Source organism: Amphiura filiformis, chromosome 2 (genome assembly GCF_039555335.1).
Source record: "Amphiura filiformis chromosome 2, Afil_fr2py, whole genome shotgun sequence".
Taxonomy (NCBI): domain Eukaryota; kingdom Metazoa; phylum Echinodermata; class Ophiuroidea; order Amphilepidida; family Amphiuridae; genus Amphiura; species Amphiura filiformis.
Window position 1 is genome coordinate 11,582,113 of NC_092629.1, and position 25,295 is coordinate 11,607,407.

The following is a 25,295-nucleotide window of genomic DNA, read 5'->3' on the forward strand; positions in this document are numbered from 1 at the left end:
CATTAATATACTATGACATGAACACAAATTGTAACTAAATTGCATATTGGTTCAAGCATGAATGATCCTGGCAATTAGCAATTTGAAAAATTGGGTTGGAATTGAACTATTTTTGCAATAGCATTGTCCATTTAAAAGTTAGCAGATTTACCAAGAACCCAGTGTCTAGCAAAATGGTTGTGAAGTTTTTTCATTTCATTAATTTTTTTGGTATGTTACTTTTTTTTGGTCATAATCTGTCACAATTACTGGACCAAAATGACGAAAAAACCAAGACCGAAAAAATAATCCACAATTTTATTTTAGTTTCATCGGGCCTTTCAAATGAGCCATGATTTTGATATTAAGATTCATTTCATCTCGATTTTAGTGGTAAGATCGATCGTAAGGCTTTGTGAAAAGGGCCCCTGAGGTAATAAATTTGGTTGGAAAGTCAATCACTATATTTGTGACCATCCACCACGAAGTGGTAGTAAAGTCGGCTCTAGATCATTTTCTGTTTATTGCAGATTTTGAAAGAATTCACTTTCAGCTTTAAAATGACACCTCAACCAGCTTCATCTGACATCTGGAAGTGAAGTTATGGTTCATCAAAGGTCAAATTCCTACTATATTTTACATAGAAATCCATATACTGTTTTTGATTGTATCTCAAAATGGAAAATGCCGACTTTACGACCAGTTTGTGGTGGATGGGCACATTTGTTCCAGTTCCAGTGATACCTCAATGAAAAAAAGAATGTCACTCACCATTGCTCACTTGGCTCAATGTGAAGAGTTTTTTTTTTAAACCCAGCGATTTATAGTGCGCTACACACAGGCATAATCCCACAAGCCTCTGCACCTTTACAGGAAATCCCAGACTGCTGTGGCCCAAGACATCATATTACTTGCATCTAAGAAGCACACACCTTATTCAAATCACAATAAACCATCACAACCAGGATCATTCACTAAGTTCTCATGCGGGTAACCAAGGCAATTAAGCAGTTAGTTTCTAGCCCAAAGGAATTTTAGTTTAACTCAGTTATTCCACAAGAACAAACATGAGCTGCGATGGGGCTCGCTCTCGACCCGCTACACATCAGTGTACCAGAGTCTAATGCCTTACCAATTGAGCCAATTTGTTTGCTTAATATTAGGCTATTCCTGCTAAAATCCACATGTACCCCCTACGGTTGACATGACCCTAATCGCCCACACAGGGGTCTAGTTTTCAAATGGAGTCACCATTCAAGTAACCCCATTTGAAGGGGGTGTAGTTTTCAAATGGAGTCATCCATTGCAGGTAAACTCCATTTGAAATTCACACTCCCTGTGTGGGATATTCATGTCGTGTCTTCCATGGGGGTGTATGGATTTCAACTGGAATAGCCCATTTAGCTGACTCCTGTTTGTTTAATCACATCACAGATTTGTGTCCCTCTATGAATTATGAGTTGGCAACAAGGATGGTGCCAAGTCGTGACCCGCATTTGAATGTAAATATGTGGATTTGTCCATTTCATGGATTTGGGGCAAGCAAACACTTGGTGTTGCAAAACAATAATATTAATATATTTTGAGCAGTTTGAAATCATAAGTCTTTGCATACTGTCAATCTGATTTGCTTTTAAGTTCGTGTGCATACAAGTATGTGTTGAAGTGTGTTATCATTGCTTTCATGAATGTTTATGGAATAAGAGTATAAAGACAAAACTGTCATGAATTTCATGTTACATTTTTGCATTCAGTTACAAAATCATGAATTTCATGTTGCGATGTTTCACGCTGATACAAAATTTACATATGAAGCATGACCCTATAATATGTTCACCTTTTCCCTATTTAAGATATTCGTTACAATTTGTGTGATTTCACTTTTGTATGTTTTAATTGGTTCAATAAGGAATGCTAATAATAGTACATCTTCATTCAAAAAGATGCTCAAGTGTTATCGTTTACTTAACCAATTAAAACAACTGATTGGCAATAACAAAGTCCTCATATTTACACAGCCGTGACGTTAGTCACGGCTGTGTCTTTTTTCTTACAGGTTCTTTCTTTCTTACAAGCCGACGCAGCGCCGGCTTGTACTGTCTTCTTGGCGTTCTTTTTCTTTCTTTGTTTCTTCTGTCGACCACATTCGTACGTATAACTCAGCCTCGGATTGACGTATTTTAACTAAACGTTGTCAGAAGGACCGTTGGCATTGCCCGCACATGTCATATGACTTTGACTTGCATCTGACCTTTGACCTAGCTACAATGGTCAAAAACGTGATTTTTTTTGATTTTTCTTAGCAAAACGTGACATTTTGCGTGATTTGCCACGTTTCGCCCTAGCTCTGCTATGCTTTGACCGATTTTGATCATACTTGGTCACAAACACCACTGATCATGTTCCCACATGTTACATGACATTGAACTCCATTTGACCTTTGACCTGCTCACAATGGCTAAAATGCTTCTTCCACAAATAACATGTGATGGTGACATGCTTAGGTCATGTGACTTGACTTTGGTCGGTGTCGATAGGGTGTTATTTCCGGTCTGAAAGCTAAAAATATTCAAAAAATCACTGTCTTTACAAATTACATAGCAGAGAGTCGCCATTAGCACACATGCATTGCTACTAGCCAGGGTCTTTAGGATGTCTACAGTTTTGGGGTCAAAGGTCATTAAGGGGTTACTTCCGGTCAAAAACCAAAATTATCAAAAATGTTCAAAAAAAATTTATCTCAAAATGTAAACAGACCAGAGTAATATAACCATCATACATGAATTAGTATTACCTTATGTATGCATGGTATTTTTATTTTGGGGGTCAAAGGTCATTAAGGGGTCACTTCCTGTTTTTAGCTAAATAACTTTATGAATTTTTATCTCGACAACTAAACATAGTAGAATTTTTAAATTAAAATTGGAACAATGCATTTTGTCGGTGTACGTAAGGTTTTTTTTCCATTGAAGTCAAAGGTCAATAAGGGGGTCAAAAGGTCAATCAAAAATTTTAAAAAAATCAAAATCCATGTATAAGTTCCGATTAAGCGGAAATTCACCAGGAATATTTCTTATGACATCCTAAGCACAATGCAAGAGCAGTTGACCCCATCCGTGACCCAAGGGTCAAGTTATAGGGGTCAAAGGTCAAATTTCGAAATTGGCCCAATCGAGCTCAAATTCAACAGGAATTATTCTTACGACATTCTAAACATGTTAAAAATATTTATGACCCCAAAGGTCAAAGTTTAGGGGTCAAAGGTCAAATTTCTAAATTGCTCAAACTTGACCTATTAACAGGTCGGCTTGTGTGTCATGTCTCGCATGACTTTCTATATAGCTCTTGTTTCTTTCTTCTTTACACAGCCGTGACGTTAGTCACGGCTGTAAGAAACTGTAAGAAAAAAGACACAGCCATGACTAACGTCACGGCTGTGTCTTTTTTCTTACAGTTTCTTCTTTTTTTCTTTTTCTTCTTTCTTCTTTCTTCTTTCTTCTTTCTGTCAACCATTACATTTGCTCTAGCACTCACATGCTTACATCGATTTTGACCTAACTTGGTCACAATGATCATTGACCGTGCCCTACATGTCACATGAAACTTGTGGGGTCAAAGGTCAAGCAGGGGTCATAGGGGTCAAAAACCTGATTTCGACTCAAAATGCATCTTCTCCTACAAATTACGTAGAACAGTGACGCCACTTGCACACATGCATTGTAATTATCCAGTGTCTATAAGGTGTACACAGATTTGGGGTCAAAGGTCATTAAGGGGTCACTTCCGGTATAAAACGGAATACCTTCAAAAATTTTTATTATCTAAGGAAAACATAGGATAATAACGGTATGTTCACATATGAGTGACAGTTATCCAATGTATATGTGGTATTTTTTTATTTGGGGTCAAAGGTCATTAAGGGGTCACTTCCGGTATAAAAACGAAATACCTTTAAAATGCATCTTCTCCCACAAATTACGTAGGACAGTGACACCACTTGCACATATGCATTGTTATTACCCAGTGTCTATGGGGTGTACACAGATTTGGGGTCAAAGGTCATTAAGGGGTCACTTCCGGTATAAAACGAAATACCTTCTAAACATTTTTATTAGCTAAGTAAAACATTGGACAGTAACGGTATGTTCACACATAATCTACAGTCACCCAATGTATATGTGGTATTTTTATTTGGGGTCAAAGGTCATTAAGGGGTCATTTCCGCTAAAAAAGGAAATACCTTAAAATGCATCTTCTCCCACAAATTACGTAGGACAGTGATGCCACTCACACACATGCATTGTTATTACCCAGTGTCAATATGGTGTACACAGATTTGGGGTCAAAGGTCATTAAGGGGTCACTTCGGTATAAATCGAAATATTTTCAAAAATGTTATTAGCTAAGAAAAACATAGGAGAGTGATGGCATGTTCACACATGAATTGTGTTTTCCCAATGTATATATGGTATTTTTTTATTTAGGGTCATAGGTCATTAAGGGGTCATTTCCGGTTTGACACAAAAAACTTTCAAAATGCCCCTTCTGCCACAAATAACATGGCAAAGTGATGCCACGTACACACATACATTGATATTAACCAATGTCTATGGGGTTTTCTTATATTTTGTGGTCAAAGGTCATTAAGGGGTAACAACACGGCTGTGTTCGTGGTCTTAGACCACAGCTAAGTCTAGTTCTTCTTTCTTCTTTCTTCTGTCAACCATTACATTTGCTCTAGCACTCACATGCTTACATCGATTTTGACCTAACTTGGTCACAATGATCATTCACCGTGCCCCTACATGTCACATGAAACTTGTGGGGTCAAAGGTCATGTAGGGGTCACAGGGGTCAAAAACGTGATTTCAACTAAAAATGCATCTTCTCCCACAACTTACGGTGGAGAGTGACCCCACTTGCACACATGCATTGTTATTACCCAGTGTCTATGTGGTGTACACAGATTTGGGGTCAAAGGTCATTAAGGGGTCACTTCGGTATAAAACGAAAAACCTTCAAAAATTTTTATTAGCTAAGTAAAACATAGCACAGTAACGGTATGTTCACATATGATCTGCAGTCACCCAATGTATATGTGGTATTTTTTTTATTTTGGGTCAAAGCTCATTAAGGGGTCACTTCCGGTATAAACAGAAATACCTTTAAAATGCATCTTCTTCCACAAATTATGTGGGACAGAGACGCCACTTGCACACATGCATTGTTATTACCCAGTGTCTATGGGGTGTACACAGATTTGGGGTCAAAGGTCATTAAGGGGTCACTTCCGGTAAAAAACGAAATATTTAAAAAAAAAAATTTATAAGCTAAGTAAAACATGGGACAGTAACGGTATGTTCACACGTGATCTGCAGTCACCCAATGTATATGTGGTATTTTTTTATTTGGGGTCAAATCTCATTAAGGGGTCACTTCCGGTATAAAACGAAATACCTTTAAAATGCATCTTCTTCCACAGATTATGTAGAACAGTGACGCCACTTGCACACATGAATTGATAATTACCCAGTGTCTATGTGGTGTACACAGATTTGGGGTCAAAGGTCATTAAGGGGTCACTTCCGTATAAAACGAAATACCTTCAAAAATTTCTATTAGCTAAACAAAACATAGGACAGTAACGGTATGTTCACACATGAATTGTGGTTACCACAGTTTATATGTGGTATTTTTTTATTTTGGGTCAAAGGTCATTAAGGGGTCACTTCCGGTATAAAACGAAATAACCTTTAAAATGCATCTTCTCCCACAAATTACGTAGGACAGTGACGTCACTTGCACACATGCATTGTCATTACCCAGTGTCTACAGGGTGTACACAGATTTGGGGTCAAAGGTCATTAAGGGGTCACTTCCGGTATAAAACGAAAAAAATTTGTATTTCCCAAGAAAAACATAGGACAGTAACGGTATGTTCACACATGAATAGTGGTTACCCAATTCATATGTGGTATTTTTTTATTTGGGGTCAAAGGTCATTAAGGGGTCACTTCCGGTCTGAGACGAAAAACCTTCAAAATGCACCTTCTGCCACAAGTAACATAGCAAAGTGGTGCCACGTGCACCCATGCATTGACATTAGCCAATGTCTATGGGCATTTTCATATATTTTGGGGTCAAAGGTCAATAGGGGTCACAACACGGCTGTGTTCGTGGTCTTAGACCACAGGTAAGTCTAGTTGCATTTTCTGATACAAAAGTGGTAGCATTTAAAAGATTAGATCACAAAAAGTTTGTCAGTTCTTAAAGTTTTAGACCATTAGTTCTTTTGTCAAAAAGTTAATATTATTATTTAGCCCTCCGACTGAGCCGCTTTTTGTAACACAAAGTACAAAGGAAGTTGTTGCAGCCCTCCTGATATTTGATTTCAAACACCATATACTGTTACATGTGATGTGATCAAGCAAAATGAGTCGGATGTCGGTAATTTTGATTTCGAGATATAGCCAATATAAATAGTATTCAACTGAGCAATGCTAAAATGTGACATGGGCAAGGGAAATGAGTCGGATGTCGCTAATATTGATTTTGAGATATTGACAAAGAAAGTGTGAAATTTTTGTTTATATTCAGAAAGCTCTAAATGTCCTCTTTTTAGAAAACTCATTTTCAACCAAGGTCGACATGTGACTCATTCCCCTTGATCTCTGAGAATGGCTGATATAATAAATTGTATATAATAAACTGATTTTGATTTTGATCCTCATCAGATTCATTTTATCCCATCACATATTTGGTTTCAATTATGTGACATGATCAAGGGGAATGAGTCACATGTCGACCCTTTAGAAAACCGTTTTTGTCATTGCACTTTCCGTTGTAAAGTTACATCTTGTCAAAGATTGACTTTCATCAAAAATGTTCAGCCAAGCAGCAAAGTCTCATGATAGAGCAGTTTTTTTATATGGAACTGCTATAAAAATTCCTCTAAAATTCCATGTGTGATTCTCTCATCACAAAGATATTTTTTATATTTGGGTCAAGTAAGTATAGGCAATATATTTATATAGGTTTCCTTGACCTACATCACAAAGATATATTTTATATTTGGGTCAAGTAAGTATAGGCAATATATTTATATAGGTTTCCTTGATCTACATCACAAAGATATATTATATATTTGGGTCAAGTAAGTATTGGCAATATATTTATATAGGTTTCCTTGACCTACATCACAAAGATATATTTTATATTTGGGTCAAGTAAGTATAGGCAATATATTTATATAGGTTTCCTTGATCTACATCACAAAGATATATTTTATATTTGGGTCAAGTAAGTATAGGCAATATATTTATAGGTTTCCTTGATCTACATCACAAAGATATATTATATATTTGGGTCAAGTAAGTATAGGCAATATATTTATATAGGTTTCCTTGATCTACATCACAAAGATATATTTTATATTTGGGTCAAGTAAGTATAGGCAATATATTTATATAGGTTTCCTTGACCTACATCACAAAGATATATTATATATTTGGGTCAAGTAAGTATAGGCAATATATTTATATAGGTTTCCTTGACCTACATTTAATTTTAATTTTCTGTGCAAAATAAGTATTGTGTTTGAGCCAATTTGGTCTACTAGCAAATGTGTTTAGGTTTGTCTTTTGTACCGAGTTAATGATCTCAATCTCTTTATACGTAGGATAAAGGAGTTGAAGGAGCAGATCGTTAGTATGCAAGATGAGATCCATAGCTTGGACATAGATATAGATGAACACCAGGGAGAGAAGAATCAGAAATATAAAGAGCTGAAGAAACGTGAAGAGACCATGAATGGTGAGTAGCTGCTGTGGTGTTTGATTTATGTTAATGACTGCGCATCAGTTATTTTTAGGGTATTGTGAAATATCTAAACATTTTTTTGTAACCAAGGAATATCCGAGGTGCCACTTTAAATTGTCCCCAGGTCACATGGTTTAGGAATGTTTTCTGTATTCTTAAACTATGTGACATGGGGATGATTTGAAGTGACGTTGCTACCTATTATGTAAAAAGAGACACATGTAACAGCCAATAAGTGCATACTTTTGATATTTATCACGATCAGGGGTCTTACAGCATTCTGTTTTGTAAAATTAAGGGTCTTTCGGATCTGCATGGTCCAAAAACAGGGGACTTTCAGGGGGAGCATACCTGTATGGTCATTTGTGTTTTAAGTCAAGACAAACAAATGGAATGCCGGGGAAAAACAATCTGAAGGGGTTGTCAAATTATTAAAAGGGACTGTCTTACATACATGCTATTTCTTCAGTTCAGACACAATCAATTAGACCAAGGGTTTTCAGTTATATTTGCCTGTGGGCCACAACAGGCTAAAATCATTTGAAAGATTTGTGTTTAAGGTCCAAACACACCTTGTTTTGCTATGTTTACTGTACATTTCATGGCTGTTCATGGGCCAACCACAATTGGTCAGATGGCCGGATGTGGCCTGCGGGCTGTCTATTGAGAACCCCTGAGTTAAACCATTGTGATGTTATAAGGGAGAAAGTTCTGTGCAGAGTAGTCCTAGTTTAATTATGTTATTCATTTCATATTTTCAGAGTTCCTTGACACTTTTGAAGAGAGCAAAATACAAGAAACGGTAAGACTATTTTATCAGTTTTTATTTTTACGGATTGTATACTACATTCCAAACATACATTACAACAAGTTTATGTTATACATATCATTGTGAAGCTTATTCTGAGGAGAATTTGCCTGTCCAATATCATTACAGCCCATTTGTTGTGGATAGTCACAAATCATCAAGTTACCACCACAATTTGCTCCCCCTCCAGGATCATAATAAAGGTGCATATTGATATATTTGTTATTTGAACTACAACAAAAGCATATATCTAATGCATTTGTTAGCATATCTAATGCATTTGTTCTGTTAAAAAACTGTTTGCATTGATATTTGAAAATTAACAGGCAATCACACAGAATTTATCACTACAAATTGATTAATTTGTCTAATGACCATAGGCAGTGCCAACATAAGACTGACCACTGAGCAGTGAGCAATGATGAGTGATCCACTACCACAAAGTATACACAAAAGAATAGGAATTTTAATGACAAAATCCATGCAAATCACTTCAAAATTGGTGTGTGAAATTATTATAGTTTGAGTGAATGAAACTCTTTCATAATGTTTGCAAAATTAAATTTAAAACCACCTCTGGTCACATACCTTAACCTCTTCATTATGTATGTGTGTTACAGGTTGACTGTTTGAGCTAGATTTGATGTGAGTTCATTCTTTGATCAATCAATGCTATGTTTTATACATATTGACATTGCTGTGTAGCAAAATTTACTGCGGTTTGCTTGATATACCAGAAATATTGTATTAAAGCGTAATATTTTTACAGCATTAAATTTTTGAGATTTGAAAATAACCATCATTTTTGTGGCATATAATTTTATTAAGGGATCGTATAGCAACTTTTGCACAGTATTTTTTTGTGGGACATTAGTGCTCTTTTGATATCAAATAATTTTGATTTTTCTTTTTTTAATTTGCGATATAATTTGATATTTAACAGTCCTCGAAAGTAAACTTAATTAATCTAATGATATGTACTTAAAGTGTATGTAGCTGGGAGGAAAAGCCAACAATCATTTGACAATTTTGACCTCTTGTATTGAAGGTAAACATTTTTTTCCGGAAAAGACCTGAAAATTTTAGGTCTTTTGGGGAAAAAAAATGTGTATCTTCAATACGAAAGATCAAAAATTTTAAATATATAAATTTTTAATTATTTGCCATAAAATTTGTATTATACCGCGAATTTCAAAAAATCAAAATAATTTGATGTCATCATGACATCCCTCATAATTATTCAGAATGCAATTCAATATGTCTGATGTGCTCTCATGTCCCACAGAGAAATACTATGCAAACATATTGATATCCGATTCCTTAAAGGTTCATAGGAAACAGAAACATTTGTGAGCATGAAAATGTTGTGAATCTGTGTCATTCATAAATATCCCCAAAATTTTCATGCATGCAAGCATTGGGCTATTCCAGTTGAAATCCATACACTCCCTGTAGAAGACATGTCCTTAATCTTCCACACATGGAGTTACCTAAATGGATGACTCATTTGAAATTTACACTCCCTGTTTGGGAGATTAAGGGCATGTCTTCCACAGGGGGTGTATGGATTTCAACTAGAATATTTCATGTTTTACAGTAATGTTTGCATGTTTAGTAACATACCATATAGCTTTTGAAAAACATAACAGAAAAAATATTTTTATATATGAAATCAACAATTATGTTTGGTGGCAGGTACATAAACAGTGCAATGACTTTGTTTGTTTTCAATATGGGATGGTATTTTTTTCGGCATGTGACTGATAAATCATTTTTTATGCTTTTTTCTATAGGAAAGAAAAGCAGCGTTGGAGGAAAATATATGTGAGCTACTTGCTCATATGAGTAGGGTAAGTATTAATGTAAACATTAGGCAATTTTTTTTTGTGGTCCCTCCCAAGCCTAAAATCTGGTGGGTCAGCTGGCCGGATTTTTTTATTTCTTACCAACTCAACCATTTGATACCCACTATTTCACAGTAATATGAGTGAAGCGTGGAAAATGCATATTGGCTGTGTTTCACCCAATATTGAATATTTTATTGAAGTAAATAATATTAACATTCATGAAAAAGTATGTTGTTGGGAGTCATTCTGCCAGGGTTCTAGCCAACCCAAGTTGAGTGCCGGCTAATTTTACTATTTACTGTCCAATTAGAGTGCTGGTTTGGAGCACTATCTTTTAAGTGAACGTGAGGGATCTGGAAATAGGCTTGGGGTATGATGAATAAATCATTTGGTAAAAAAAATTATAATCTTTTTTTGAAGATTATTAAAAAAAGAGGCATATATTTACAGGGACTTGACCCGGGCTGTGGAGGGCAACACATCAACTTTTTTTTGGTCCTTATAGTGTCCATTTAGTGATTTACCAGACCAGACTCTATCAAATTTAAAAAAAAAAGAGATATTGGTATTTTTGGCATTTGGTTGCTTATACACATTATGGCAAACATGAGAGCATGTACACCATACATGATATGATTGATCAGGAAGCAAGTTTACCAGACTGACACGTTTTGAAACCATCATAAGCATACAAATGTGTGAGCAATTGACACAAATCCAAAAAAACATAATTATTAAATACATTAATTATTGAAATATTTTAAATAATAACATTATGACAATAATAATTAGTAATAATTACAGCAATTTCCCTGATATGTTAGAGGTCAAAGTGTCCCAAAACTGCTCTCAAAAACTGGAAGTTACACTGGTGATTGGGCTTATTGTTTTTATGAAAAAACATGAGCTTTCGTGATCAAATTGCTTATTGTTCAATTCATAAAGCCAGAAGCCAGAATATCCGTTCATAAGATCTAATCTTGGACTAATGCATTTTATTGGATTTGTATAGCCACAATTTGTGACCATAATCCATCAGACAACAGTAGCCAACACGGCAGCTTTGGTCAATTTCGAGGCGATTCAGATGGACCGGCTCTGTAATTTAACTGTGGTGTTGGTCACACAAAGATATTCACAAATAGTCCCTTAGTTCACTTCCGGACCTGAGTGGATTTAGAATGACAAAAATATTGTTTCATAACATGCCAGACATTTAGAATTATTGTCATTAATTCTTAGTAATGGCGACATCAAAAGTCAGCATATCTTTGTCACATTAGGGCAGGATCCATTATTTGGAATATACATGTATCCAGACATTACCCACTTTAAAAGTTTGCTATTCAGTATTAACATATTTTATGTGGAACAAACTCTGTTTTATTTTGTTTCAATTCACGCACCACCAGGCCTCTTAAAATAGACATTTTTATGGGGGCTATTTTATCAACTTCCTTCAGAAAAATCTCCCCTGTACTGCACATATGTTGCAAATTTGGCAGGGGCTATTTTTAAAAATATGGCAGTAAAATCCCATATCGCCCACTGTATTCTTGGAAGTTAAAGCCCTGTGTAAAACCTTTCTGCTCCTAGGAGAGTTTTTTTGTTACGTGTTAAGATGTTGCACCATGTTTCAAATTCAAAATCATCACATTTGTTTCCCAATGCAATCAGTTGTGCGAATTGAGTTGTTTAAATTTTAAAACTATCTTTTAATATTATAGCATTGCTCGTAACCATCACGATATGAAACATGTTGCTTTTGTTCCATTTTCAACAGACTCTATCGAGACAGAAGCATATGCCCACGCCAAAGGAATTAGCTCATATGCAAGAGGACCTGAGCTTCAAACAAAACGAGATGCACAAATCGGAAGCTACAGCTAGTAATCTAGCAGGAGGTAAAACATGCAATGGGATATTCCATTTCAAATCCACACTCCCCTCTGTGGAAGATTTTGGAAATACCTTCCCCAGGGGCAGGGGTAGCATTAAGGCCCGAAAGTCGGGGGTTGTTTTCCTGTGTTTTTCACTCCCGAGCTTGCAGAAAATCCAAATACATGGGGCGAAAATTAAATCTTGGGGGTGAAAAATATTTTGCAGTGTAGTCAGGGGTAGGAGTAAGGTCCAAAAGTAGAAGGTCAGAGTTCACCCCCGAGCTTGCACATTTCCCAATATAGAGGGTGAAAAATTAATATTTTTTAAATTTAAGGGGTCATTCACCCCCGATCTGGGGTTAACGCTACCCCTGCCCAGGGGGAGTATGTTTTTCAAATGTAATTGGTCAGGTTTAATCATTTTGCAACCCACATTCCCCCTCTATTATAGATTTACTTAAATTGCCCACAACTGGAGTGAGTATTTCAAATGGAAGTTACCCTACTCTCTATTCTACTTGAAACTCAAACTCCCTCAGTGGAAGACTTTGGCTAAATCTTCCACTGGGGTAGTGTGGAATTTAAATGGAATAGCCCAATAATAGGAATCCAAGAGCTGATTTCATGAAAAGTTTTGCATCATATCTTAAGGGAAGGGGTATGAACGTTTGGGCAGTATTTATTGTGGGATGTTAGAGCACATCAGACATATCGAATTGCATTCTGAATACTGAAGAATGTCCTTCTGATATCAAATAATTTTGATTTTTTGAAATTAGCAATGTAATACACATTTTATGGCAAATCATTAAAATTGATATTTTTGATATTTAACAGTACTCAAAGTAAACTTCACAAATCTGATGATTTATATTTGAAGTGTATGTAGGTGGAATGAAAAGCCGACGATCAATTGAAAATTTTGACCTTTCGTATTGAAGATATGGATTTATTTTCCCAAAATACCCCCCAAAAATATGTCTTTTTGGGAAAAAATCCATATCTTCAATATGAAAGGTCAAAATTTTCAATTGATCGCTAACTTTTCCTCCCACTACATACACTTTAAAATATATCATTAAATTTATAAAAATTTACTTCGAGGACTGTTATATCTCATAAATGTGAAAAATGGCAAATTTTATTAATTTGTCATAAAATTTGTATTATATGGTAAATTTCATAAAATGAAAATTATTTGAAATCAGAAAGACATTCTTCGTATTCAGAATGCAATTCGATATGTCTGATATGCTCTCATGTCCCACAAAAAATACTGTCGAAACGCTCATTCCAGTTCCCTTAAGGTCGGTCATAACCCTGGAATTCAGGAAACTTTTGGGCCCTGTAACTGCCAAATTGGTGGTCTAGAGTATATAAAAGTATACATATTTAGAATGGTAAAGACTTGATAAATCCATCTGTGAGATCAGATTTGGGCACAAATTCTAAATTTTGGAGAAAATCCCCCCCCCCCCTCAATTTTTTTGACCCAAATGTTTTTGGGCAACGTAACAAAAAAAAAATTCTTGAGTAAAAAAAAAATTACAGAAATCTGTCACTGCCAAACCACACTTTCCCTTCATTTGCCTTTTTTATGCTTGCAACATCTACCATTGTAGTAACTTACCCCTGCAATTGATATGTTGGAAACTGCATTTTTGCATCATCAAGAGAGACTAATCTCAATTAGTTAAAATCACCTCAGCAAACAAATTCAGCATGATAATTTATGCAACTTTATTTCGCCAACTTACACCAATTTGAATGACAAAATTTAAAAAATGACAAAATTTAAAAAATGACAAAATTTAAAAAATGACAAAATTTACATAGACTTTTCCCTCAAAACACACAAACTATGAACACAGCAGAGTAAGCATTAGTCAGTCATGCTGCAATGAGCATGTTACTAAAGTTGGCAGGAATCACCCTGAAATCTTAGCCTTCAAATGGGTGTAACTTGGGGGAATCATGCCAAATGAGATATCAAAATATGCAAAAGTATCCAAATATGCAAAGTTCTTCATATCTATGGACCACTTTATTTTGTAATTTAGTTATAGTGTCTTTAAGAAATCACTTCAGTTTTTAGTGTAACGATATTTATTTTTTATACGCAGTATACATCAAAAAGGTTATCTCACCCTGTACATACCCTAAAGGGAAATCAAGTTATACCGGTGTCTATATCCATTTAAGTGATGGTCAGCACATCACCATCTGTAGCCTGAAGACAATTGACCATTATAACTCTCTATTTGTCTGTTCAGATGGCAGATGCAGTCGCATACAGACCAATTAGTTTGGACAAATTCTCCCTCAGATATTTTCATTTGGTTCTCAGTAACTTGTTTGTCTTGTTGTGTAACATTTAAAGGTAGATGGTCTGATTGTAATATGTGGTGTTTTATACCTTGCATTGAAGCCCATCACCAAATTCTCCTTCAGATATTTTCATTTGGTTCTCAGTAACTTGTTTGTCTTTCATGAAAGTTCATCTGTGTTGGTATAAATCATGATTTTGATTTACACTTTTGATCCAAACACAAGGAATTAATTCCTACCTCGGAATTTTCAGATGGTACTCCATCTTTCATCAGCGAGTGAGTGACTGTATCAGGTCGTGATTTTCTTGACCTTTGACCTGATAACAGACTCAACAAAGACGGGGGCCGGTTCAAGCTTTCAGGAGTCTACGAGTCTGTTATCAGGTCAAAGGTCAAGAAAATCACAACCTGATACAGTCACTCACTCGCTGATGAAAGATGGAGTACCATCTAAAATTCCGAGGTAGGAATTAATTCCTTGTGTTTGGATCAAAAGTGTAAATCAAAATCAACTTGTTTGTCTTGTTGTGTAACATTTAAAGGTAGATGGTTCCGTTGTAATATGTGATGTTTTCTACCTCACATTGAGGCCCATCACCCAAACATTTCATAGGGTACACTCCGTCAGTCCGAAACACTGTCAGTCTGAACTACCGTCAGTCAGAATTTTTAGGGTTAGGGGTCCTAACCCTAACGCTAACCCTAAACCTAACCCTAACACCTAAAAATTTGGACTGACGGTGGTTCGGATTGACGGGGAGACCCCAGTTGCAAGTTTTGAGTTGCTCTAACAGTTTAAATTATAGATGAAATATATGCATCACAGACTTATTTCACTTAACACTTTAATGAACTTAGTCTTGTACTTAAAAGTATATATGTGACCATCCACCACAAACAAAGTGTAAAGTCACCAGTGATTATTCAGAGAATTGAAACAATGGGCTATTCCATTAATAATCCACACTCCCCCTGTGGAAGATTTTGGAAATATCTTCAGCAGTGGGAGTATGAATTTCAAATAGAATAATAAAGTAAATAATAAACACAATAACAGCTGCATTTGAAACTCCCTCTCCCTCTGTGGAAGATTCAGGTTGAATCTTTCTCAGAGGGTGTATGGAATGCAAATGGAGCTCCTAATGTGTTCATATCATTTGAAATTCATACTCCCTCTGTGGAAGATATTTCCAAAATCTTCCACATGGGTAGTGTGGATTTTAAATGGAATAGCCCAATAAGCAGAACAGAAATTAACAGAAGTCAAAGGAATTTTGAGAGTAAAATTGATTTTTGAGCACTTATTTCCTAGATATGACAAGTGATATATTATTTTAAAGCTTGTTTTATTCAGATTTCAACTGTTTAATAATCAAAGATATTCAAAATTACAACTTTACACCAAGCTTGTTGCCGATGGTCACATATGCATCTTAGTTCAACCAAGTGCATTTTTGGAAATCTGACTCATATTTGACCTTAAAATGTGCTCATAAATCAATAAGGTATTCCCTCTTGGTCTGGGAGCATCACTCTGGTTCCATTTACCTTTCACAACTTTGTATAACACCTGCTATTTGCATTCAGCCATAACATAAAACGTAATTTCCTTCTACACATTGATCTTGTATACCCAAAAGCACAGCCCAATCCAATAAATTGATGTTTTTGCACCTGTGAATAAAAGTGACCTCAAATAAGATTGTTGTCAATACCCAGAGGGCACTGCTCAGATGTGTGTCAATATGTCATTGTACAGAGGACAAATGGACTGTGTACTTGGATCAAGGCTATAGCAGCCCCAAAGTAACACCAAATTGGATCATAGATAATACCCAAAGGGTACCTTTCAGATGTGTGTCAATATGTCATTGTATAGAGGACATGTGGACTGGATCAAGGCTATAACACTAAAGTAACCCCAAATTGGATGATTGATTATACCCATAGGGTACTGCAGATGCATGTCAATATATCATTGCACAGAGGACATTCATAACTGTGTACTTGGATCAAGGCTATCAGCAGCTAGGCACTGAAGCAATGTGAGAACGAATCTGCATTCTTAGTCAGTGGCTGTGATTTAGCTTGTAAAAGCTGTATTTCGCTGGTTTCTGCATGCCGTCTATCACGCCATACACAGTGTCTTCGACCCTATATCTTCATGGCAGGAATCGCCATGGTAGGTTAAATCCACAGCCACGATTAGCCATTTGGTTCAAACCTTTAAAGCTCTTTTAAACTAATAATTAGTCGAGGGACATAACTAAGGCTACTCACAATAGCCGGGTAATCGATCTTGGTTGTGCGTGATTAAGCTTGTATACCCATTGAGGTCAATGGTCATCGACTTTTATACTGCCTACAGTGAGTGCAGCTGTACTACACGCTGCACGCTGTAGTCCATAACAGGACCAACGCAATATAAAATGGTCAAATTTTGAGTTCAAAGCGCACGGCCAATTTTCAAAGCGCATTCTAGCGACTATCATATCTGTTCAACACGTATTTCCAAGTTTATGAGACCAAATCTGGTTTCTTGAGAAAAAATCATGACGGGAGATATTCATCATTTTCTAACCCGGTATCAGAAGATTTTCGTCTGATATCAAAATCGTGCATAGCAATTAATTCACGTGTATCGATCCCGTGTATTCATTTTAGTGTCCCTTCTGCACCAAATAATTATTAGCCAGGCGGTGTCGGTGTGCCATAGACGGCAGCAGCTGTGTCATCACCGAAACAGAAATATGGAGTAAAAACCAATAAAATACAAAAGAAAATAGACATCAAGAAACTTCATAACTTTAGAACCAAGTATGCTAGACATTTGGTGTTTTCAGTAAATGATAGCCTGTTGCATGTATAATGCAATAATTACAGTAACTCAGTTTTCAAAAATGCCTCCTTTGGCCCCCATGGACCAGATCGTGTCACATTTGGAATCTGCATGAAAACTGCATTAAAATAAGTACAAACAAGCCTCAGTGGTTTTAAGATAGCTCTTCATATTTTGAAGAAAAAAAATGTCTCAAACCTTGGACTTTTTAAGTTGAAGCCTGTGTGGCAAGCACACAGAGTATTAAAATATAAAATAATACTATAATAATATTTTGTACCTTGTAGAGTGCCCTACTATTTTATATTCAGTATTTATTGGCTATGATTACTAGTCGATTAGCCTTGGTCTTGATTTAGGAAGTTCTTTATTAATGCATAATAGTGTCACATATGCATGTAGCATGCCTCAGTATTTTATATTTGGTAATTATTGGCTACAATTAGCCTTGGCTATTACAATTGGTCTTATCTGGGGTGTTGCTCTCTATTGCTGGGTATTTTAGCAAGAAAGAAAGAACAGTTTACCAACCCAACAAATAAACACAAATCCCGACCGGCACACAACCCAACTTGATAAAAAAAAGCAAGGGAATGTGCCGGTATTTTAGCGCCACTTATACATGAATAATGCCCTGTAACTATTGGCTACAATTAGCCTATGCTATGATTAGACTTGGTCTTGATTTGGGAAGTTCTGTATTGATCCGTATTTAGCATCACATGTGCATGCATGTAGAGTGCCTAGCTCAGTATTTCATATTTTATATTCAGTGACTCTTGGCTATGATTAGCCTTTTTACAAAACAGGTGGGCCTACCTTATATTGTATTGTACAGTGAGAGACACTGGCGCTATATAGTATCAAATGGACTTGATGCCGAGTCACATTTATTAATTTGACATAAAATGATAGTGGGAATATACTATGAAAGAATTGAATTTTTAATCATTTATTTTACACATTTTTGTCTGGCCTGAACCTGTTCAGAGAGACTGTTATATGCAATCACTATTTCTGTCTGTCTGTCTGTATCTGTTTGGTGCTAAATTTGATTCAAGTAAAAATAGACGCCTTTACAAAAGGATAGTGAAATCAACTTGATAGTAATGGTCATTGGGCTATTCCATTGGAAATCCACACTCCCCCTGTGGAAGATCTTCCACAGAGGGTGTATGAATGTCAAATGGATTGAACACATTGCAGCTCCATTTGAATTTCATACACCCTCTGAGAAAGATTCAACCTGAATCTTCAACTGATGGAGGGTGAGTTTTGAATGGAGTTGCTATAATGTGTTCATTCCATTTGAAATTCATACTCCCTCTGTGGTAGATATTTCCAAAATCAGAAACCCCCATTTGAAATTCATACTCCCTCTGTGGTAGATATTTCCAAAATCAGAAAACCCCATTTGAAATTCATACTCCCTCTGTGGTAGATATTTCTAAAATCAGAAAACCCCATTTGAAATTCATACTCCCTCTGTAGTAGATATTTCCAAAATCAGAAAACCACCATTGAAATGGAACATATAATTCCAAAGATATGAACAGTTGAAGTGTTTCCTAATCAATATCCAACAAAAGAATTTGACTTTCATACACCCACAATATACTATGAAAGAATTTAATTTTTAAACATTTTATTTCACACATTTTTTCTCGCCTTAACTTGTTCAGAGAGACTATTACGAGGGGGTATCCAAAAGTTTTTGACATCACCCAGAATGAAAAGAGCTATATTGATGAAATTTTGTCAGTGTAATCACTGGTCCTTATGTACATTATGATCCAAAAATGGTCTCCTAAGTATGTTTACTTTCTTCACAGGTAGCGCTAGATGAGCAGTAGGCGCATAACCTGCAAGATGGTGAAAATTGAGGCACGCAGCGTAATTAAGTTCCTGCATTTGGAAGGTTAGGCCTACAATGCTCAGAAAATCTATGATGAAATGAAAGCTATCTATGGTGATGATTGCCCATCATATGGCACTGTTGCTTTTTGAAAAAGGAATTTCCAAACTGGCCACATGTCCCTCACAGATGAGCCAAGAAGTGGGCGTCAATCATTTACGGATGATGCGGCCACAGTGAAGAAACTCAAGAAAGTGGAGGATCTTATCATGAAAAGGTTATGCGCCTACTGCCCATCATAACGCCACCTGTAAAAAATTAAACATACTTATGAGACCATTTTTGGACCATAATGTACATAAGGACCGGTGATTACACTGACAAAATTTCATCAATATAGCTCTTTTCCTTCTGGGTGATGTCAAAAACTTTTGGATACCCCTCGTATATATGCAATCACTATTTCTGATTGAATTTCATACACCCGCTGTGGAAGATATTTCCAAAATCTTATGTGAACAGCTAAGTTTGAGAGAAAAAACGTTTCCTTTTTTTTAGCCGTAACCTGGTTGGATCAGATGGTGACACATATATATTATATTATTATCGGGAGGAACAAATCCACATAAACCAGTTGATATTTAGTTTCCATCATTAATTGTACTTCACCCAGAAAAAATAATGATCGTGTTTGCTTTTTTGAAGCACTGCAAAAAGAAACAGTTGCTTTTACATTGCACCTTTTTGCTGCCATTGAGAAGACATTAATCTCGACTACATCCCTTGGATATTTGTTTTTCATCGACGGCTCTCCGGGAAAAAGATATAAATCCTTACCAGTACTGTTTGCCTGTCTTCTTTTGCAGAGAGTACTCGTCTACAAATGGATCTTCAGAAGGTAGAACAACTCGAGAGTAAAATCAACAGTGAACTGGAGAAACTTAAGGAGCACATAGCCCAAATGGAGAAAGAGCTAGAAATATACAACAACCTGAATAAACTAAAAGAAATGGCAGAGGACAAGAAAAGAGTAGGTTTTATGTATTAGTTGCATTTTGTGTTAGTGTTACACTCTATGTGTGTATGTGAGTGGCTGAAAAATAAAACGGGCCTCTTACAGGTAAGAAGTTGGTCCATTTTTCTGCCTAGAATATTTCACACTTTAAAGTTTCCTTGCAAAATTTAAGTATGTGATATTTATTCTCTGTTTGTTATTATATCAAGGTGTACCTCATATTTTATCTTCAAAGTATGAGATTTTTTTTTTTACCAATAGATAATTTGATCAAGAACCATAGCATTAGTATTTATTACAGTTTTTGTCACATATCACAATTGATTCAAAACTAGTGTGGAATAGGCATGATTTTACAATGTAGGAGGATTAATTTTTGTTTCTCGCAACATGGTTTAGAAGAATTTGCAGCCCTATATCATTGTGGTTCAACTATATATGTGTGAAGAACAATTACTGGCTGTACCCCCAATTCCAATAAAATACAGTTTTTTGGATTAACATAACCTGTTTTCCCAAATAAAACACAGGTAAACCCTAATCCTTAAGTTAGAACTAATGGCAAAGTAAACATCAATATTATTTGGCCAATCTGTGGAAATAATGGCCAAAAACATGTGTTTTTAGGGTGCTTTTCTTTTACCATAACAATCAACCTCAAAGACTTGTACTTGTAGCAAACCAATTAGAGGTTAATAACTGCATCGGTTATTTGGAGGCATTGTGAAAAATCTAAACATTTTGCCTTTGGAACCGAGGAATATCCCGAGGGCGAGGATATTCCGAGGTCCAAAGCAAAATGTTTAGATTTTTCACAATGCCCGACATATAACCGATGCAAAGTTATTAACCTCATTCATAACCGTCACTTTGATCTTTTAACTTTACAAAATAACAAAATTTTCCTCAAAAGTTTGTAAAATAAACAATTTTTACATCTTCCCTTTCCCAAAATCGATCATGCTAAAACAAAAACGACCAATAACAAAAGTGCGTATCAGAATCTGTGCAAATATGGTAGCGCGCAATCCAAATCCGGCAGCCAGCTCGCGCGCAATTCGTTGGACGCACGATACGGCGCACGGAGAAGTCAATTGTGTGCGACATTGGAACAATTACGCATTTTGCGGTCAATTGTGAGATATTAATGACCTCGATTTGCGTTCGCGTTTTCACAAATAATAAAATTTGATTGGATCGCACGCATCGCGTTTATTAATGAGGTTATGAATAGCCAATATACTCTTTGAATTTTGTTTGTGACTGTAATTGTAAGAAAACATCCAAAATTGTATGTTTTTAACCCAATTTACCCTCAAATTATTGCCATTTAGTTTATATGTTTTATTTGGCAAAACAGGATAATATTTTTTGATCCAAAAAAATGTAGTGCTCCATTTTCCTGGAAGCAGGAGTAGATATCGTCCATCAAACAGAGAGCATTTCTTTTCAACTGGCAGGCTCGTTGCAGCTATAATATTACCAGATAAACATAGATGACATGGCTCATCACTATTGAGTGTGAAACTTGTCCCCACCAGTTTGAAACAGTAGCTGATTTTCACACATGATGGGCCATTACAGTTGAAATCCATACACCCCCTATGATAGACATGTTAATCTTCCATGCAGGGAGTGTGGATTTCAAATATGGGGTTACCTGAATGAATGACTCCATTTGAAATCTACACTCCCTGTGTGTGAGATTACTGTCATGTCCTCCATAGTGGGTGTATGGATTTCAACTGGAATAGCCCAATTTGCTTACTGAGGCAATCGATGGTTGGGTGTCAGGGAAGATATGTTACACTTCCCACAATGCATTTCTTCCATTTCAAATTTCTGTATTAATGAACAGAGCGCATCTTGATCTTACAAAATATGTTGATTTCTTGACTATTGACCCATGCTTAGCCAGTCTATTCTCAACATGAAAATAAAGGGAACCTACAAAGTAATAGGACTGTCATTTGATGTAATGAGGTGATGTGTCATGTTGCAAAGGATTCTGGGAAGAGTAAGATATCTTATCTGGTTAGATGCATAATAAGCCAAATCGGCATTAGAAGTTTGCAATGCATTGTGGGACAGTTTTTGCATTTTTAGGACACTTTGTCCTTTGACCTATTGCGAAAATTCAGAAAAATTGGTTTTTGTGCATACAAATTATAATTTTAAAAATTTTTAGTAGAATAAAAACAAATCCAAAAAATATATTTAGTATATAAATTAATTATTTAAATATTTTGAATGATAACATTATGACAATAATAAATAAATAAATAATAATTAGAGCAATTTCCCCAATATGTCAGAGGTCAAAGTGTCCCAAAAGTGCTCTCAAAAACCAGAAGTCGCAATGGCGATTGGGCTTATTGTCTTTGAAGATAGTGGTCTTGAGAAGCAAAGAGAAACATAGAAAATTAAACCAATGAATAGAAAGAATGAGAAAGAAAGAGAGAAAATGAAGAGGCTGGTAAAGAAACGGAAAAAGAAAAAGAAAAAAAAATGGAAAGAAAAGTAAGGAAAGAAACATTGGAGGTTTACTTTTCATGTGGTTTTTTGATGCCACGGGAAAACGAAATGGAGTATGAAGCTCAAATTTTCGGGATTGTACTTTCTCATCAATATCTACCACCACACAGAAAAAGAAAAAAATTGAAGAGGTGCTGCGGTGCACATCCCTGGAGTTGACATGGAATGGGTCATGTGGTTTTTTCAACAAAAGATTTAAATAAAAACATTTTTAAATTGATTGTAATGTGAATCAATCATGCAGTGAGTCAGTCAGTGTTTCTGAGTTTGAGATCAATTTTGTTGATGCACGTGTCAATACCAATGGGTTATTCCAGTTGAAATCCACATTACCCCTGTGGAAGATTTTGGAAATATGTTCCACAGGGGGGACTATGTTTTTCAAATGAAATTGGTCAGGGAAAAACAGTGGCATGATCGACAGCAATTATATAAATAAACATAATTTTTCACCAGGTTCTGTAATTGGTCAGGGTTAATCATTTTGAAACTCATACTCCCCCTGTATTATGGCTTTACTTTTGTCTTCCAAATGGAAGTTCTCCAATTGTTTATTCTATTCAAAACTAATACTCCCTCTGTGGAAGACTTTAGCCAAATCACCCACAGGGGTAGTGTGGATTTCAACTGGAATAGCCCAATTTAACAATATCAAGCACAGATATCATGGTTGCAAAACACACAGACCTAGATATGCATGCCATAAAGCCAGCCAGCCAGCCAGATTATTTTTTGACATTATGCTATATGTCATTCTACTTGTTAACCAATCCTAAAATTAATTATTAAAATTTCTAGAGGTACAACTACATCCAGTTTCATTGCAAAGCTAGCAAGCAAAGAGCATAGGGGTAATCCACACGAGACATGTAATCCACATCAATGCAGTACTGCTGAAATCCATGTCAAAGTTAACTTGCATATAGCACACATTTGGACTGTCTGCATCTAGTACAAATATCCCCAACAATAGAGTGTTGTCGTATTTGAAAACAAGCTATTGGTTAAATGTATATCATACAAGAAGTAACAAATGCATGACTGCCGAAATCTATAATTTATCAAAGTGAAATTTCATAACATATGCTTTGGGACTGTCTTTATATATATCTAAGTGCAAATTTCACCCAGTAACAATCACATTTGGGTAATTGCATGTCATGCAATGAATGTGTGACATCCAAAATCCATATCAGAGTGAACTTTCATATTGTATAACACACTTTAGGACTGTCTATAGCTAGTGTAAATATCACCCAGTAACACCATGAGTGTGGCCTTATTTTAAAACAAGTGTATTTGGTAAAATGCATCTCATGCAAGGCATAACAAATATGCATGCCTGAATCGTTGCATCAACATGCATTTTAGAGTGTTGCTTCTGCACTGTGCAATGCGGTATCTGCTTACATATCCTATTGTCTGTAAAAAATGCCCTGGGGCATGCAATGTTTCCAAATCGGAGCATTTATTAGTAGCAAATTTTCAGTGAAAAAGTTAAACTAGACTTAGCTGTGGTCTAAGACCACGAACACAGCCGTGTTTTGACGCCTTAATGACCTTTGACCTCAAAATATATAAAATGCCCATAGACATTGGCTAATGTCAATGTATGGGTGCAAGTGGCACCACTTTGCTATGTTATTTGTGGCAGAAAGGGGCATTTTGAAGGTTTTTCGTCTCAGACCGGAAGTGACCCCTTAATGACCTTTGACCCCAAATGAAAAAATACCACATGTACAATAGGTAAACACAATTCACGTGTGAATATACCATCACCCTCCAATGTTTTTCTTAGCAAATAAAAATTTTTGAAGGTTTTTCGTTTTATACCGAAGTGACCCTTAATGACCTTTGATTCCAAATTTGTGAGGACCCCATAGACACTGGGTAATAACAATGCATGTGTGCAAGTGGCGTCACTGTCATACGTAATTTGTGGAAGAAGAAGCATTTTAAAGGAATTTGGTTTTATACCGGAAGTAGCCCCTTAATGACCTTTGACCCTAAATGAAAAAATACCACAAATGCACAGAGTAACTACAATTTATTTGTGAACATACCGTTACTGTCCTATGTTTTTCTTAGCAAATAAAAATTTTTGAAGGTTTTTCGTTTTATACGAAGTGACCCCTTAATGACCTTTGACCCCAAATCTGTGAGGACCCCATAGACACTGGCTAATAACAATGCATGTGTGCAAGTGGTGTCACTCTCCTAAGTAATCTGTGAGAGAAGAAGCATTTTGAGTTGAAATCACGTTTTTGACCCCTATGACCCCTGTTTGACCTTTGACCCCACGAGTTTCATGTGACATGTAGGGGCATGGTCAATGATGGTTGTGACCAAGTTAGGTCAAAATCGGTGCAAGCATGTAAGTGCTAGAGCA

At 36.0% G+C, this 25,295-nt stretch overlaps 1 protein-coding gene across 1 annotated transcript in view; it reads left to right on the forward strand.

Moving 5' to 3' along the window:
* The window catches only part of LOC140145882 (intraflagellar transport protein 74 homolog), a 74,174-nt gene that overhangs the window by 37,876 nt on the left and 11,003 nt on the right, over positions 1 to 25,295 (forward strand). Inside the window, exons 12-16 of the mRNA XM_072167581.1 lie at positions 7,658 to 7,791; positions 8,559 to 8,599; positions 10,399 to 10,455; positions 12,236 to 12,356; positions 20,223 to 20,386. Of these exons, the coding sequence (XP_072023682.1) occupies positions 7,658 to 7,791; positions 8,559 to 8,599; positions 10,399 to 10,455; positions 12,236 to 12,356; positions 20,223 to 20,386 (517 nt within the window). The remainder of the gene's footprint in view (positions 1 to 7,657; positions 7,792 to 8,558; positions 8,600 to 10,398; positions 10,456 to 12,235; positions 12,357 to 20,222; positions 20,387 to 25,295) is intronic.